Source organism: Dermacentor albipictus, chromosome 2 (assembly GCF_038994185.2).
Source record: "Dermacentor albipictus isolate Rhodes 1998 colony chromosome 2, USDA_Dalb.pri_finalv2, whole genome shotgun sequence".
NCBI classification, from domain to species: domain Eukaryota; kingdom Metazoa; phylum Arthropoda; class Arachnida; order Ixodida; family Ixodidae; genus Dermacentor; species Dermacentor albipictus.
Window position 1 is genome coordinate 13,351,165 of NC_091822.1, and position 17,642 is coordinate 13,368,806.

Genomic DNA, 17,642 nt, shown 5'->3' on the forward strand with positions numbered 1-17,642 from the left:
TCTATCGGTAATTTTGAGCATATAAATTACAGAAGTCGCAGTTAAATGAGTAGCCAAGTACGTTTCCGCTACATTTCTTCTGCGCTTGGCGCACACGCAGAGCCATCTTGTGGCAAACACAGAAGACTCCCTCCTCGCAATGTACGGTGCTGCCCCGACAGCTGGCGCGCCACTCGCCCGCTTCTCCCCTTCATCTCGGTTGAGCGCATTGGGGCTGTGCGGAGACCGGTGCGAGGACCTCCCAATACCCTTGTGTTTAATAAGGTTTCTCGCTCTTTCCCCTCCCAACTTCCAGCGTGCGTCACTCGAACCCTCGTGTTTAGGCGACGCGGCTCCTCTTTCCGCTCACAGCGCGATTCTTAAGTGCAGCGTCCCATGCGAGACGCCTCTAACGTCTTTGCTGCGCTATAGCGCGTCTGGTGAAAAAAAGTGTCCGCTGCAATGTGTGCCGTGCTGCTGGTGAGGAGTCATGCGTCTGCGTGGTGCTCCCAAGCGAGATAGAGAACAATCTCAACGAGGCGTCAGCCCCATGATCGCGTCCGCCTTCAGGGCGGGTCGCGGCCCGGATGTCCGTGCCGATCATGACGTTTGGCTCGCGTAGATCGTTTTTCCCTCCGAGATACCGAGTTCCTTGGTTCATTCCGCTTGCTCAGGTGCACGTTTCGTCGTTGTGTGACTCAAGAGCATGCCGAGCGAATGAGTGGGTGGTGCGAACGAGGTTCGATAACGCTATCGCGTTCCACTCTTGAAGCCAAAACTTAAGCGTCCTCCAATTTTTTTCGCAATTATTTATTCCTTCTTTTAAACAGATACGCTTCATTTTCGAGTTTGTGTGTGTGAGAGAGAGATACGCTTGCACTGCCAAGTCTAGGTTATTTGTTAGAAGCCTATGCTGGCGCGCTTGAGTATACGTTCATTTTTCGAAAACTTCGCGAGATTTTTCTCTGGAAGTAAGACGCGGTATTTGGAGGAGCTGTTGTTAAACGCACAATTTAGGAAGTGTTTGTGCTGTTCCTTTAAGGTGTGCCTTGGTCGGACGCAGCGAAGCAAAGCGTTAGTGCGTGTCTCGCACGTGTATTTATTAGACATCAGCGTTTTGAGTGTCGCTTAGAGAGTGCGTTGAAGTATTTAGAAACGAGCTCGAATCTTCGTGTGGTTTTAAGCGCTTAAGTTACGCAACATTTATTTCTTTAGTGCCGCTTCTTGGTGGACAAGACAACGAAAGCGTTAGTGCGCAAGTCACAGAAACGTGGAACATTGCGGAGCCATATTCGGAATATGTGGGTTGCATTGAGAGCAAAGCCTTGACATCACCGGTTGTGCTTGTCTCGCCAGACTTTTGCTGAGAATGCATTCTCTGGTGTCAGGCCAGCGACCATCCTTGCCCAACTTTACGAACGCATCCCGTGCCTCATCCCGTGCTTCAGTGTAAAACTGACAGCGCGAGGGGAGTCGCGTAGTACCTCGCAGAAAGAGTGTTTGCCTATAGTATGTATGCGCATTCCGTAACTAGGATGCTATATATTCAAGGCACGAAATTCACGTTCGCAAGTGACCCCTCCCGCAGGCTAAAGCAAATGTAAAAAAAAGGGAGACTGCAGAGGTAGTCTGATATGGCAGGAATACAACTTCAAGGTAAATTATATTAAAGGGAGCCAGAAAAAGAATGCGGAGGATCTGAGCCGGGGATATTGATCAATGAACTCAGGGTATGTTTTTAGGAACGCGTTGTGTACGAATCGCTATCGATGTTATTGAGATAGGCAAGCTATTTCTGTCTAGCCGAGATCTGACCACGACAAAAAAAGAGCGTGAGACAGAGAAAGGGGTAGAACAATGTAAACGATGAGGGGAGCATAGCGTCCAGTAGACGTGTCGCTCGGTTATGCCGACCAGGGTGTTTGCGAGCCTACGTATTCCCAGGGAGAAGGCCAGAACGAGGCGAGGACTGGGCCTTCGAGCTGCAGTGTGACATCAGCCATCACTTCAAGAACAATCCCCGCGGTCGCGACAGAACATCGACGCTTCGTGCAACCTGACAGCTGGTCACCCTCAGATCGAATCTCTTAATGGTGCAAGTGCCTGTTACGTCTATACACGGCGAAGGGGATTAATTAGACGTTTGCCACGAGGCAACCCCACCGATCCATCAGCGCATCATCATCACCATCATCATCATCACCATCAGCCTGGTTAAACCCACTGCAGGGCAAAGGCCTCTGCCATACTTCTCCAACTGCCTCGGCCATGTACGAAGTGTGGCCATGTCGTTCCTGCAAACTTCTTAATTTCATCCACCCACCTAACATTCTGCGGCTTCGTGCTACGCTTCCCTTCCCTTGGAATCCAGTCCGAAACCCTTAATGACCATCGGTTATGTTCCCTCCTCATTACATGTCCTGCCCATGCCCATTTCTTTTTCGTGATTTCAACAAAGATGTCATTTACTTGCGTTTGCTCCCTCACCCGCTGTGCTCTTTTCTTATCCCTTAACGTCAGACCCATCATTCTTCTTTCTATAGCTCGTTGCGTCGTCCTCAATTTAAGTAGAACCCTTTGCGTAAGCCTCCAGGTTTCTGCCCTGTACATGAGTACTGGTAAGACACAGCTGTTATACACTTTTCTCTTGAGGGATAATGGCAACCTGCTGTTCATGATCTGAGAATTCCTGCCAAACGCACCCCAGCCCATTTTTATTCTTCTGATTATTTCCGTCTCAGGATCCGGATCCGCGGTCACTACCTGCCCTAAGTAGATGCATTCCCTTACCACTTGCAGTGCCTTGCTACCTATCGTAAACTCCTGTTCTCTTCCGAGACTGTTAAACATTACTTTAGTTTTCTGTCGATTAATTTTTAGACCCACCCTTCTGCTTTGCCTCTCCATGTCAGTGAGCATGCCTTGCAATTGGTCCCCTGAGTTACTATGTTAGGCAATAACATCAGCGAATCTCAAATTACTAAGGTATTCTCCATTAACTGTTATCCCCAATTCTTCCCAATCCAGCTTACTGAATACCTCCTGTAAACACGCTGTGAATAGCATTGGAGAGATCGTATCTTCCTTTCTGACGCCTTTCTTTATTAGGATTTTGTTACTTTCGTTATGGAGGACTACGGTGGCTGTGGCGCCGCTATAAATATTTTTCAGTATTTTTACATACGGCTTGTCAACACCCTGATTCCGTCATGCCTCCATGACTGCTGAGGTTTCGACTGAATCAAACGCTTTATCGTAATCAATGAAAGCAAGATATAAGGGCTATGTATATACATATACATGTATATATACATATATACATGTGTATGGATGTACATGGATATATATGTGTATATATATATATATATATATATATATATATATATATATATATATATATATATATATATATATATATATATATATATATATATATATATATATATATATATAAGTGCCCCTGTACCTGACAAGCTGTACTAATGGACGAAAGGGACACAATTGACAGCTACCGAAGAACGGCGCCGACCTCGGTTTCCCAGATGTCGGCGCGCTTGCTAAATTTGCTACACACATGCGGGGCATATTTACGACCATCGGAGCTGGAGTTCAGCGGAACGATGCGATTGTGATTGGCCGGGATACAGTTATCATATTTTCTAGTCTAGGCGCCTAGAGAAGACGATGGTTTTAAAAGCGGAGGCCTTCAGTGAAGAGGAAGTGGCTGACGTGTCCTGATGTGAACTCAGGTGTTCAATATGCTCCTGCATGGAGTGGGCTTCCGTAGCTGGAGCCAGTGCAACTAATGTAATATAAACCCTTTTTCCTTCATTCCTACTCTCGGACGAACCCTTCGGTGGGCTTAGTGGATTCTTTGCCCGAACGCCACCTCGAGCCGCAATAATAGACTTAAACTTCTCGATGACACAGGTGCTCAGGTGAGCGTGTTCCCGGGAACAGCGGAGGACAAACGCCGCATACTCATTCTGCAACTACAAACCGTACATGGTTCGAGCATTCCCACTTTCCGTCGCAGATCGCTCACCCTCAAACTCGGCCACCGTATAAATTCCTTGTTTCTTCTGCTAGTCATCTCACACTAACTGCCGACTTCTCTCATTTGGGCCTTTTCCTTCACATGGATAACAAGGGGATCCTAGATTGCACTACCGGATCTAGCATTCCTGGCAAGCCTTCTCCGGTCAGTCCATTAGCATTCATGGTGAAGCGCGCGTTGCCAGAGCCATTTGCTATCCAGCTTAACGAACATCCGTCTTTGGCTGTGTCTCCCGACTGCACTAAAGCAGTGCTTCAGAGTGTTATGGATCAAATAATCAGTAAAGGTCCATCATGACACACATTGCCACATCGGCTCACATCTACGCATCACCACGAACTAGTTGGAGAATATCTTAGAAATCGGCATTGCTCATTCCTCCAGCAGCTCCTGGTCCTCTCCAGCTCATATGGTGCGATAAAAGGCTGGTGTTTGAAGCCCTTGAGGAGATTATCGCACGCTGAGCGGTGCTACGATTTCTGATATATACCCTCTACCAAACATCCAGTACTTTACTGTCGTTCTCCATGGTGCCTAGATTTTTTCCAAGATCGATCTAGCGAAAGCCTACAATCAAATTACTATGACTCCAAAATACATAATGAAACAGCGATCACGACACCCCTCGGCCTTTTTGAGTTTTGAATCCACCACTTTGAATCTCACGGTCTTGTCATCAACGTCACCAAGTGCGACTTTGTTGCTTCTATTCAGTTCCTCGGCCATCTCCTGGACGGCGAAGGCATCTTACCACTTCCATCAAAAATCGAGGCCTTCACCAACATTCCTCGCCCCACTTCAATGCGGCAACCACTACGTTTCTTCGGTTTGGCGAACTTTTAGAGAAAGTTTATTCCATCTTGTGCTGCTACAATCAAAACTTTGGAAACTCTCCTGAACAGCACCAAGCCCACATCCCCTTTAGTATGGTCACAGCCGACAGGCAATATTCCAACAAACGCGCTCAGCCGAGTCGAAGCCATTGCAACTGCGAGTGTTTCGCAAGAAGAATTGGCCTTCGCGAAGCAAAAGTACAAATTTCAGCACCGAAGATCAACACCAAACACCTTGGACTTGCGACATCTTCTGTACAAGGGCGACGCGCTTTTCACTTGAGACATGTCTACTTGTGGCTATCGCCCCTTCATTCCGCATTATCTCTGACGCCGTATCTGTGAACATTTAGATTCTATCGCTCACGCTGGAATCAAGGCTTCCGAAAGGCTCGTCGCTGAGCGCTACGTCTGGCCAGGCATGAATGACGACGTGCTGGCATGAGCACGCTCATGTCTGGCTTGCCGAAAAGCTAAGGCACATCGCCACATCTGAAGTCTCCTACAGTAATTCCTCCCACCCAGCGAATGTTTCCAGAAGGTTCGCATTGATATCATCGGACCACTTCCTCCGTGAAAACAAAATCGCGCCTCCTGACCGTTTTACTCGATGGCCGGAAGCCACGCCACTTCCAGACATCACCGCAGAAACTGTCACAGATGCTCTTATAAGCACATGGATATCTACATTTGGCGTCCCATCCAAGATTACAACTGACAGAGGGTTACAGTTCGAGAGTGCACTCTTCCGACAACTTCCTAACCGCCTCGGTATCCGTCACGTCAAAACGACTGCGTATCACCCGCAAGCAACGTACTTGTCGAGCGCCTACACAGGCAACTTAAGGCGGCACTCATTGACGATGGTGACTCGGCAAACTGTGTTTATGTCCTTCCAGTAGTACTTTTGAGTCTCCTTGCTCCTTTTAATAAAGACTTGCAGAGTTGCCCAGCCCACCTCATTTATGGTAACATCCTGCGTCTTCGGGCCGAATTCGTCCGTACCCTCTCCCTGTGCACAACCTGGGATGCTTCTTCATTCCTCCAACGACTGCAATACTCGTTCACTGCATTTCGACCCATCCAGCCTCGCCACAAGACCGCAGACTCATCCTTCACCTTCAAGGACATAAATACGGCATCGCTTGTTTTTCTGCGGACTGACGCCACTCGGCGGTCGCTGCAGCCTTTATATACGGGATCGTATCTTCTTTTAGACGACAAGCCCAAACACTTCGCAATTAACGTCTGTGGCCTGTTAGTCGTTTCCGTTCAGATATGCAAAACTAGATTAATCGACAACACCGCCATTCACAGTATTGACATTGGCCTGTTTTCACCCATTTCCTACTCCCTTGCCATCAGTTTCTCCAACCCTTAGACGTCACAAACGGATTCACTGACAGATTCCGTCTCTCAAGGCGTTGTCCCCTGTGGCGCAATCTGTGCGCAGAGCGCGCAGTGCCGGATAAAGAAGAAGCGAGACAGGCGCGAGCTTTGCGTTCGAAAAAAAAAAAAGAAATCGAAATCAATCTAAAGGTCTAGCCTTGCAAGAAGGTCGTATCTTAGGTGATCCCTGTTCTCGCAACAAATTAAGCTTGTTGCCCGATTTTACTTATTGAGGTTCATTGCACACCCTACAATGTAAAAAATCGACGTGCAAAGTTTTACTAAAAAATCTTTGTTAGCAAAAAAGGATATGCTTGTTGGCGTATGGAAGAAGCATGAGAGAAGCCTTGTAATACACTAAAAATTGCCGCTCGACTGGCCGCTCAAAACGCTTTGCGTTTACTCGCAGGCCTCTCTCACACTTGGAAAAACTTTTATGTAGCACGTATTGAGCAATAGAAAGAGATATCCGGAGTTCTTCATGTTACTCTGCAATGTCCTCATTGACAGTTATCATCTAATTATGAGATATGAGAAGTTGATTATTTTATATAGACAAATATTATATTTAGGCAATATTTACAAAACAATCTGAATATCTCCAAGCGACGCGCAAGAATATTACTTGGGTTCTGCCCAGCTACGTAACATTGGCACAAGTTTAACGTTTGGCTCCAGTTACGTCGAAAACACGGTATACTGGCGGCATTACTGGAAGTATTTCTGTCGCAAATAATGTATTTCCGTTCATCCTGCCGTTCTAGAGTTGAGAAGCTTTGTTTGCATCGATTTGCAGGCGTGTGACGAGCGCGTCTAGAAGAAACAATCACTGGCTATTGCGATACTCCCTAATGCGAATTTCGAGCTAAGCTGTTTAGGTGTTTTGAATTCGAGATATATTGTGGCAAAGAATTTCACTCTGAACAACAGGGTTCTCTCAATGGCGGCGCTGAGCTCGTGTAGCGGCAGCCCAAGCATTTCCACCGGTGGCGTCGCTCGTTGTTCAGGAACAAAGCGGGAGCGCGCGGAGCCGGAGGCGAAGTAACAACGCAGTGCGTCGGAAGCCAGCGCCTAGTCCCCGTAGCGCCCGCCGCACGCCTGGTCGCCGCCGTTGAGCACGCGGCACTCCTGCCTCCCCCCGCTCTTCTCGCCTCCCGCTGCGCTGCCAGTTTGCTCTCTCATCCTTCGCTGTTTGCTAGGCTACGAGGAGTGCCGGGGCCACGCAGGAGCATGCGCCGGAGGGCTGCGCTCTGACGCCCGCTCCAGTAAGCGCACCCAAGTGGGAGGACCTCTTCGGGAATTCCTCCCGTTATGACACAAAGGTTACGGAAACGGGGAGGAGGTGCCTCACAAAGGCTGGTCAACGTTTCTGTAGGTGTACCTATTTTTGCAGGTCCATCTATCGAAGCATTGGCCAACATTTTCGGAGGCGCCTTATCTTTGTTTATGTAACTTTTATACCACAGTGTGTCGGCCTTCTTCTTTATTTCCTTCATGACAAGATTTTATAGCAGTGACAGCCGGTGCAAGCTATAAATGAGAGTGATATCGAGATATGAGTAGCTTTCAAATGCTGCTTTTGATGGGGGCGAAATGCGAAAGTGCCCGTGTACGTAGATTTATGTGCCCGCTAAAGAACCCTAAGTGGTCAAAATTAATCCAAGCGCGCTTCCCTAGAGTCTCCCATAACATAACATGCAGTTTCGGCGTATTAAACACGACAATTTCAGTTGAAATGTAAGTTTAAGAACGACTGGCTTACTAATTTTTACCAGCATTCGATGCGTGATATTATTAGCTCCATGTTTCTCAGAAGCACGTTCAACAGAGATCGGAATATGCAGGGTGTTTTTAGACCGTAACGATTTTTGGTAAAAATATTATAAGCGCAGCGAACGTGGCAATTTTTCTACGTAGTTCCTAGCCGAGGTGGTCATACTTTGCCGCTTAAAACGCCAGCACTAGAAGTGTAAGTAAAACAAATATTTCTGTCTTTGGGGTTTAAATGGCAAATTTGGAGGCCCTCACATTTTACTGCACCCCCATTTCTAAAAAAATCTCGAAAATTGCACGTAATACGAAATATTAGTAATCGAATTTCCAAGCTCGATCAAGGCAATCTCGAAAACGAGCGCATTGCGCCGCTTCGTCTTGACGGGCCCCGCGTAGTGCGGCCGCACATTGTGGCGAGCCCAGCGCTGCCGCGGCTGGCTGAGACGGCCGGCTCGCGCGTGTAGCGGGGCCGCCCTCTCTGGGCTCGTTTCCGATTTACCATTGAAATTCTATGAATATCTCCACTTAGGTGCGGCTTTCTATGTTTTGAAAACATGAGGGTGAACTAAAATGACTGCCTCCATATATTACATTTAAACAACTACCTCTAAGGGGACCAATAAAAAAATCTAATTCATATTTTTTTGCTTAATTTGCATTGCGAAGCTTCCGTTATTGCGGCAAAGTAGGTCAACCTCGCCTAGAAACTTCTCTGCCAAAACTCCACCTTATCTGCGCTTACTGCTTTTTTGTGCAACAGTTGTAACGCCCAAGATAAGCACCCTGTATATAACTATCACTTTGTCATAAAATACCAGATTGTCGGGAAAACACTTGCTTGCTTTCTTTACGGCAACAGAAGTGCAGCCAACTTAAGCAAACAAAAGGTTGCTTTCATTGGAAAGCCAAGGATTATTCGAGAAGCAGCCGCGCTTTATGTGATCAATGGGTCAGCTCGCTATGCGTAATGTTTGCTCAGCCGTGGCTATTAGCGCTTGTTTTGTGGCCTTATATGAATGCAGGCACTAATCGGGCTCCATTTGAACGGGAACAGCGTAGTGCGCGCAGGACCATGTGCAGAGCTGCTCTCTTCTCGGCGCTGCTTGTCACCGCTTGGTCGCTGGCGAAAGGAATGGACTGCCCGTCCATCCCCATCCCACGTGAGCATTGCTTGGTTCTTATGCACAAAGTGTGGGCATTAACCGAAACAATGAATTCTGGCGTCTTACGTGCTAAAGCCGCCATTCAATTATGAGGACCGCCGTAGTGGAGTTACCCGGTAAAGGCAATTGAACACCGGGGGTTCATAATTTGTATGTAAATTGAGTTTAATTTTGTTCTGCACTATGGTTTTTTGTATCTAGTTGTACACCCCATCTGCTTGGTCCTCGGACTACAGTGTATGTTAAATTATTAAAATAAATGTAAAACAACTTCACGATGCTTTATTTGCATTTTCCTGATGTCTAAATGTTGTCCGCGGTCTTGAGCTCAGCAGCGCCATGGCAAAACCATGTAGGCACCGCAGAGGGCCACATCTAAACATAGTGTTAGCCGGAGGACCTGAAGTAGGCCAAGAAAGGAAGTTTCAGCCTGTAAGCGCCAGGGCAACATCCTCTTTTTTTGCAGCGTTTATTGCTTTAATGACGGCACATATAATTACCCCCCCCAAATAATTATGCTTATCTCAATGTGTTTTGCAGGCTTCGGTAGGAATAAAGAAGGAAAGGAAAAAATATTTTGCCGAAACTTTCTGCGCAATAGCTGGGGGCTTCACTCCAAACCACTTCAGTCTTCGTTTGGGATTTGTGCAGACAGCGCTCATCATATGTGAACCATAGGTGTACATTTCATTTGCTTCATGCAACGTGTGTGACGCCACATTAGCCGTAGACCTTGCACCGGTCTGTGAGCTCTTCAGCGAGTAGCGTGGCAAACTCCTTTCTCGTCCTGTCTTCCTGCTCTGAGCCAACCAACTTCCTGCCTGTCATTGAGCGCTGGCTGAATTTATTTAGCCACTAACTTCACCCGCAATGCCGACATTGTGGTAGAAAAAGAATTTGTGGAAATTTCTGTGCTGTTTGCTTCTACTGACGACTATTGGCGGTGATGTTTACAGAGAATGTTTACGTTCTTCAGCGTTTAGCGCATTACGTCAGTGGCGAGTTGATTCAGACGTTACATTGCGTGCACCACTCGTGTCGCCGCACATAACACACAGGAGGACATGTTTTATAGAGGCATTGCTGTGCGCCATTATGTGCATCCTGCGAGATTAGCACGATCATTGTCCCACACGACGCATCGCATTGTGGCAGCAGTGCTTAACTTTAATTTATGACGCTTTATGAATGAATGAAAGTTCATTTCACCTCGAGTACAACTTCAAGAAAGGTGCAGGGGCAAAAGGCGCACAACACCGGGCCTCTGTACCAGCAAAATACGTCCCAAACTCACAATCTGATTATTAGGCACATTGTAGTTGGGAACTTCGGTTTAATTTTAGCACCAGGGATTATTCAACATGCACTTAAATCGAAGCACACATGCATTTATGCATTTCGCCCCCGTCAAAATGCAGCTGCCGTGGTGAGTTGGTGACGTTGCTCGCGACCTCGAGCAACGTCATAGCCATAACGCTGCTACCGTGGCAGGTACAGAAGTGCTCATTTCATGGGCGGCCACTTGCGTAGTGTCGTGTAGAAGCTACGCTGCCTTAAATGGGCCCACCCGTCGGGCTTGGTGACAAAACAACACAGTCCGCGGATGGCATTACGCTGTTGCTGCGAACAAGCTTTGCAGTCGTGCGCGGCGCGTGGAGCTCGCTATGAGAGCGCGATGTCACCTTTCTCTCTCAAGTGCCGTCTTTTCAACAGAAAACTGCTCCTCATTCTTTTCTGGGTGCTTTGTTCCGTAATATAGCAGACAGCAGACAGATTCCGTAACAGATATATATATATATATATATATATATATATATATATATAGACAGATATAGCAGACAGATTCCGTAATATAGCCGCTTATAATATAAGCGGCTATATTGGCCAACAGCTGACATCAATCAAGAAGTGTATTTGGATCAGTGCAATTCTTTCTACTGTTACTGTAATGTATATTGGCGCTCATTAATAATCAGGTTAAAGTAAGCGAGAAACTTCTACTGAATTTTGACTATAATTACGTACTTCCGGAAGAAAGTGACCATCGTCTGCTCACACTTGGCCGCGGAACCCCACGTAGGAATTAAGCTTTGACCAGCCTGCTTATAGGTGTCGTAGCCGTCGGGACTCGCTAATTTCGACTAGTTTTGAACACTCAACTAGCCTTGAACCAAGTGAAACTTAAGGTCAGCCCAGACGGACGCTTCCCAGGTCGCTCTCACACTTGGTCGCTCCTGGCTAGACGCCTTGGTAGACTTCGCTGCGTCCTGAGCTATTGAGAGCTCGTAAAAATGCACAAGTTGGATGTGGCTACTATTCGTCGGTCACGCTGGTGCACAATAATGCCGCTGGCCACGTAGCATGGCCAGACTATATGAGCGCGATCACGCACCCAAGCCAACAAAGCAAGCACTGCGCATGCGCACTGCAGTTGCATGTAGACAGTTGCATGTAGATACCGCTGGCGCCCCGAGGTGCCACAACGAGTGCTCTGGCTGGGCTCATTGCGGCCCGGCACAGGTAATCGCGTTCGGCGTGTCGTCACAGCCAAAATTGGAATCAGTGGCGTCTATGTGAACATCTGAAATCAAATTTGAAGTGCGCACCACGGTGACGTTCAGTAGGCGGAGCGTTATGGCAAGGCCCCGCTACGCGGTAGCCTTCCCTGAACAAGGCATTCAAGGAGCGGAAACAGCGCTTGTTTGATTACCAATAACTCCGCTTCTTCTCAACCCCTTCAAGTACTTCTTGTGGAACGATATGACTGAAAAAGCCAATTTTAATTTCAAAGGAACTTCTTGACTACTGTGAAAAGTGGTTCATTCACGGCCCCTTTAATGTCGCTTTGCCTCCGCATGCTTTACGTCAGTTGTCCGCGTAACCTAATTGCGTAGGATTATTTTTTAAGAAATAGTGGGAATGTACCATAGCTTACCTTTAATTTAAATTTATTCAGTTCATGTGCAACTGATACCGTGTCTAAAAGTAACGCTTTCTTGAATTCTAACGTCATTTTTTCTTCCCCATCCCAGGAAGCACGCACCTAGCTAGTAGACGTCTACTTCCAGCTTGACCTAGCTAAGGCCACAGCTAGTACCTGTCTTTTGTAAGCTTTACTGTAGATCTAAGCCTCTACAAGCCAGCTGTTAGCTCAGATAATGCTCCCTCTACCTACGGCTAGTAGGAACCTTGGGAAGCTTTGCTGGAGCTGCGGCGTAGACATCTAATGTTCAGGCTTGTTTGAGTTTCACAGGTGCTATAGTTAGCCCTACTCAGCATGTTTCCGATCGTGGAAGGTTGAATTCTTGTTTAAATGTGACTAAAAAGCACACGAAAGGCAGCGGCCTCAGTAAAATTTTCACTTTGACTGTGGTCAACGTCTTTCTTGTGTCAAGTTGACTCTCAACCAAGCCCTTGATTTCATGCAAGGCGGCGCACAGCGAAAGGGGGGGGGGGGGGGTTGAGGAAGCCGGCAGCAAGGTGGCTGGAGCCAAAACTGTGGCGGCGTTCGCTCGTACAAAGCAGTGGGAAGGAAGATAGCTGAACGATCTGTGGCATCGCACCTCTCGAAGCTCCCTTACGGCGGATGGAAAGTGATTATCAAACCAAAAGGGGGTCTAGCAGTGACCAAAACACTTCACAACCGATACTCGGCGAACCTGTGCGTGGGGCTGCGTCACTTGAGTGGATGAAGACAGACTGATCTTCTCTTCGTGAACGACAAACAAGGTACGATTCTTTTCCATATCTGGAACTTTGAGTGTGCGGAGAAGGTCATGAGTATAAAAAATCTGAAGATCGAAGATAAGGACTATGAGGAGACCGTTGTTATTACTTTGCACCGCTGCCACCACTATTACGACTTTGAGGTGGTCCCGTAGCGCTCGTCACCCGTTTCGTGACAGAGCGTTGGTAGCGAAGACTCCGAGTCAGGCGTCAGTGAGAATAACGAAAGGGATTTTATACACTATATACAGGTCATTATACAGGACAAGATCGGATCGGCACTGGGGCCGAGAGCTCACAGCAAACGCGACTGCTCCCGCAGGGCGACGTCCGGCGAGACTGCAATGCGTGACACATCTCACTCCACTCGAGAGCGGCATTCAGCTCCCGGTGGGTCGGCGGATCCGGTTTTCCAGGCGGCGGCCTCGGGGCTTATAAAACCCCGAGAAACCACTGTCATTCAAACTGCCCAATACAAAGCCAGCACTCGACGGTAGTCAGAGATGTCCAACCAGCGACCGCGCTGGCCACCCGGTTCAAAGTTGCCGCGCGCGGTGACCTCCAGGCAAAAGGAAATACGGCGCCGGGCTGTCTAGCGCTTGGTTGCACGTTTGGACATGTCGCTTGCCGATGCTTCTCCGCAGGACACCGCTGCCTGACGGCTCGGCATCTTGACTTGTCAAGGGAGAATTAGGGCGCTGTCCCTTTCGGCGCAGCCCGGGTTTGTCCAAAGGGCGCTCGCAGGATAAATTCTCCATCTTGTAGATTCGGAATCCGAGCTGGTGGTAATGGAACAACACCGTGTACATGGTGGCCCCAGAAAACCGTGGAAAGGGGTTCATCCATGGAATGGACATACGCATGACTGAATAGACGATAATGGAGGGTTTTGCCGGTCACGAAGAGAACCCAGAGATTCTCGGGACCAGAAGAATGGGACGATCTACCACGCTCGTCACCACCTTCACGGAAGCAGAGGTGCCGCGTACGCTCGTGTGTTTCGGCCTGATCATGAAGTGCTTCCTGTTCAAGAAACGCTACGAAGTGTGCTATCGGTGCACAGAACTGGGCAACAGATCAGAGGTTTGCAACAGTCCACAAGCCAAGTGCCGCGAGTGTGGTATGTAATCACCGCCGGAGAACCCCCAGTGTGTGCAACAGTGTCGTTTGTGCGGCAAAGAACATTTGACTGGAGATAAGAAGTGTACGATGTTGTTTCGCACGCCATATATTGTCAAGAAACGACAGTGGGAGGTGAAGCTTGCAGTGGTACCAGCAGAAGAGAAAGCGCCGAAAACAGCGCTGCAGCAACAGCCACAACAGGTGCGATGCAGCTGTCAAGACGGTGCTCACGAGAGGTCCAAGAATACGCCAAGGGACCGCTCGGCATCGTTCCACAGGCTTACACCGTCGACGCGCGAAGAGGCTTCTTCCCGTCCCGAGCAACAGTCCAAGAGCTCACAGAAGAGTGCACTACCGAACTCACAGGTGGGTTGGGTGGACAAGGGCTCTAAGGATTCCGCAATGGTAAATGCTCTTAAAGAAAAGAACAGGCTCATGCAGGAACAGATAAGAATCATGCAGGCGCAATGCAACAACGTGCAGGAGCAAAACATAGGGCTCCGAGAGCAGATAACAGGGCTAAATAAGCGCATAGATGAGGGAGCGCAGAAAGGCGAGAAAGAGGTATCACAATCTGCGTCGGAAGCACCGCGTGCACATCCTCCTCCTAAAAAGAAGCGGTTGAAAGACGTCGAAAGAGCAAACAACTACGAGCAACGTCTCGACAAAATTGAACAATACATGAAGCTGCTTCCTGGTATGATTCAGCAGATGAATGAGCAAATGAGGGCTGAGGCCGCGAAAAGAGACAGGCAATGACAATAGCTGTGCCAAAAAATTGCGAAGTTTAAAAATGGCCCAGCATCGTGACACAATCTGTCAGTGGAACTGTCGGGGTGTCTCGCGCAAACAGGCCGTTCTTAAGTCGTTTCTGACCAACGGGGATAAGCCGGAAGTGATAGCGTTACAGGAATGTGGAAAGAACACCAAGCTTGCTAGCTATAAATCACATACGAAACGAGGGGACAATACTCAGGTCATCAATCTGGTCAAACGGAACGTCACAGTGTTGCAGCACGAAACGGGGTTGATGCAGATGAATCATGTACTGATCGAGCTAGTCCCTCGTAAGCGGAAGGATAAAAATATTTTTGTATTAAATGTGTACAGTCCCCCTAGGCAGAGGCGTAACTGTGGTTTTGACAATCTCGACGCCAAAGTCAGGATGATCGCGAAGGGCCGCCCCCTCCTCGTTGTGGGTGACTTCGACGCACATCACCCGGCGTGGGGATACAGGTTGCGCAGGTTAAAGGGAAGGATTTGTGGAATGGCATACAGCAGAATGGTCTGACATTTTTGACGGATCCCCTAAGGCCAACTAGACAGGGCAACAGTGTCTCGCAAAGCACCATGCCGGACCTCACTCTGATTGGAGGAAGGATTTCGGCTACGGGGTGCAACACTACAACACTACGCGGCTACAACACTACTGGGCTACAGTAGCCGCCACATAATAATTGAGACAGTCGCAGAAGACGGTCTTTCAGTAGCTCGCACGAAGAAGCTAGAAGCTGTGAATTGGCATGCCTTCTGGGACAGTCGGTCCGACCAGGATGGCATAGAATACATATATGAACGAAGCAGGGGAGCTATTCAATCGGTCCGGATGCCACTGAGGAAATCGAGGTGGACGAGAACAAGGAAGCGGTTGAGAGACACGTGATAAATCTGTGGCGCAAAAAGCAAGAGCTCAACTTGAGGCTCACGCAGAAATGAGGTGATAGAAATCTCCGCTGGCAATTCTCACAGTTGTCACACAGTTGTGTGCGTTCAATAAGGAGATAGAGGAATATGCTTTGACCCTCACCAAGCAAAACTGGAGCAGCATTTGCGACCAAATGGACCACAACATTGGTAGTGCAAGGATCTGGCATCTGCTGCAGCACTTGCTAGACCCGGAAAAATCCAAGCTAGAGGCTAGGCAGAAGCTGCAATAGCTCGTTTACAAATACGAAGGAACGACCGATGAGCTCATCGCCGAGGTCAGGGATATTTATCTCAGCTGTGCGGGGTCTGGGTCCCTGCCTGAGCACTCGGGTTTCTAAAACCCGGATCTTGACAGATCGATCACGGTAGGTGAGGTCAGTGCCGAGATAAACCGTCTGAGGACAAAGATGGCTGCAGGGCCGCATAGGATAAGTAATAAGCTGCTTAGAAATCTGGACGATGTGTCGGTCAGAAACTGACAGTGTACATGCAGTACTGTTGGGACAGACGGCAGCTTCCTCCGGCGTGGAAGGATGCCAACCTCGTCTTCATTCCAAAGCCGGGAAAAAACCTACTTTTGAACATCTAAGGCCCATTTCACTTACTTCGTGCGTGGGCAAATTAATGGAACATTTTATTCAGAGGAGGCTCAATAGGTGTTTGGAAGATCAGGGACTGTACCGCGACACCATAATTGGTTTTAGGTCTCATCTATAGGCATGCGACGTCATGCTCCAGCTAAAACAACAGGTAATGGACAATAAAACGGTAGGCACCAGGGTAGTCGTGGGATTAGACGTTTCTACAGCATTCGATATTGTTAAGCATTCGGCGATATTGGAGAGCCTCGGAGCTCTCAGCGTCGGCATGAAGACTTACAATTACGTAAAGGATTTTCTTACGAATGGAACGGCAATGATCAGCTTGGTACGGCAGTCATTGAAAGGTATTAAACTGAGAAGCAAGGGTGCGCCACCGAGATCAGTTTTGTCGCCCATCTTGTTTAACGTCGCGATGATGGGTCTCCCCGGGAAGCTGGCAGGCATGAAAGGACTAAACCACACGCTCCACGCGGACGATTTGACGCTATGGATGAGCAGAGGCAGTGAGATCGAGGAGACACTGGAGAGGGCAATCAAAGCTTTCGAGAAGTATCTGGAGCCAATTGGCCGCAGGCACTCGGCGGAGAAGTCCGAGGCCCTTTTCCTAACATCGCAAGTGCGGCGACGGTGAAGGGAACAGGACTCGGGACACGGGATCGAGCTGCGGGTAATCGGTAACATTAATCACACTGTCTACAGTATCATGGTCTTACGTTTGCGGATTCAAGCAAACGGGAAAAACGCTGAGACGATACAACGACTGGAAGCGGGTACCAGCCAGACGTGCCGATTAGTCAAGTGAATAGCGAACATGCACGTATGAAGGAGGCGAACCTCCTGTGGTTACTGTAATCTTTCGTAATTAGCAGGGTCGCATATGTAGCCCCCTATTTGGAATTCACCAAAGCAGAGAAAGACAAGGTCCAGATCATTATTAGGAAGGAGATCAAAACGGCTCTCGGTGTTCCCCCGAACACATCAGCGAACAAAATCTTCAGTTTAGGAGGGCCCAACACCTTAGACGAGCTTATTGAAGCGGCGACAGTATCGCAGTATCAGAGAGTGCTGCGTAGTCAGGCTGGTAGAAGGATCCTGGAGCGGCTGGGGTTCGAGATTCAGGCATGTTCCAAGCAGACGGGCAAAGTCCCACTGTGAGTCCGGGACAGCCTGAGAGTACTCCCGTTGCCCAAGAATATGCACCCGTTACATCACGAGGGCAGGCGAAGGGACAGAGCTGAGGCTCTGCAGAAAAGACTGGAAGGCAGGCAGGGTGTGTTATACATGGACGCGG

General features: G+C 48.4%; 1 protein-coding gene across 1 annotated transcript in view; it reads left to right on the forward strand.

The window, feature by feature from the left end:
* LOC135910887 (uncharacterized) overlaps positions 1–17,642 on the forward strand; it is a 292,350-nt gene that overhangs the window by 19,936 nt on the left and 254,772 nt on the right. The window contains exon 2 of the mRNA XM_070532771.1: positions 9,054–9,191. Within this exon, the coding sequence (XP_070388872.1) occupies positions 9,104–9,191 (88 nt within the window). The 5' untranslated portion in view covers positions 9,054–9,103. The remainder of the gene's footprint in view (positions 1–9,053; positions 9,192–17,642) is intronic.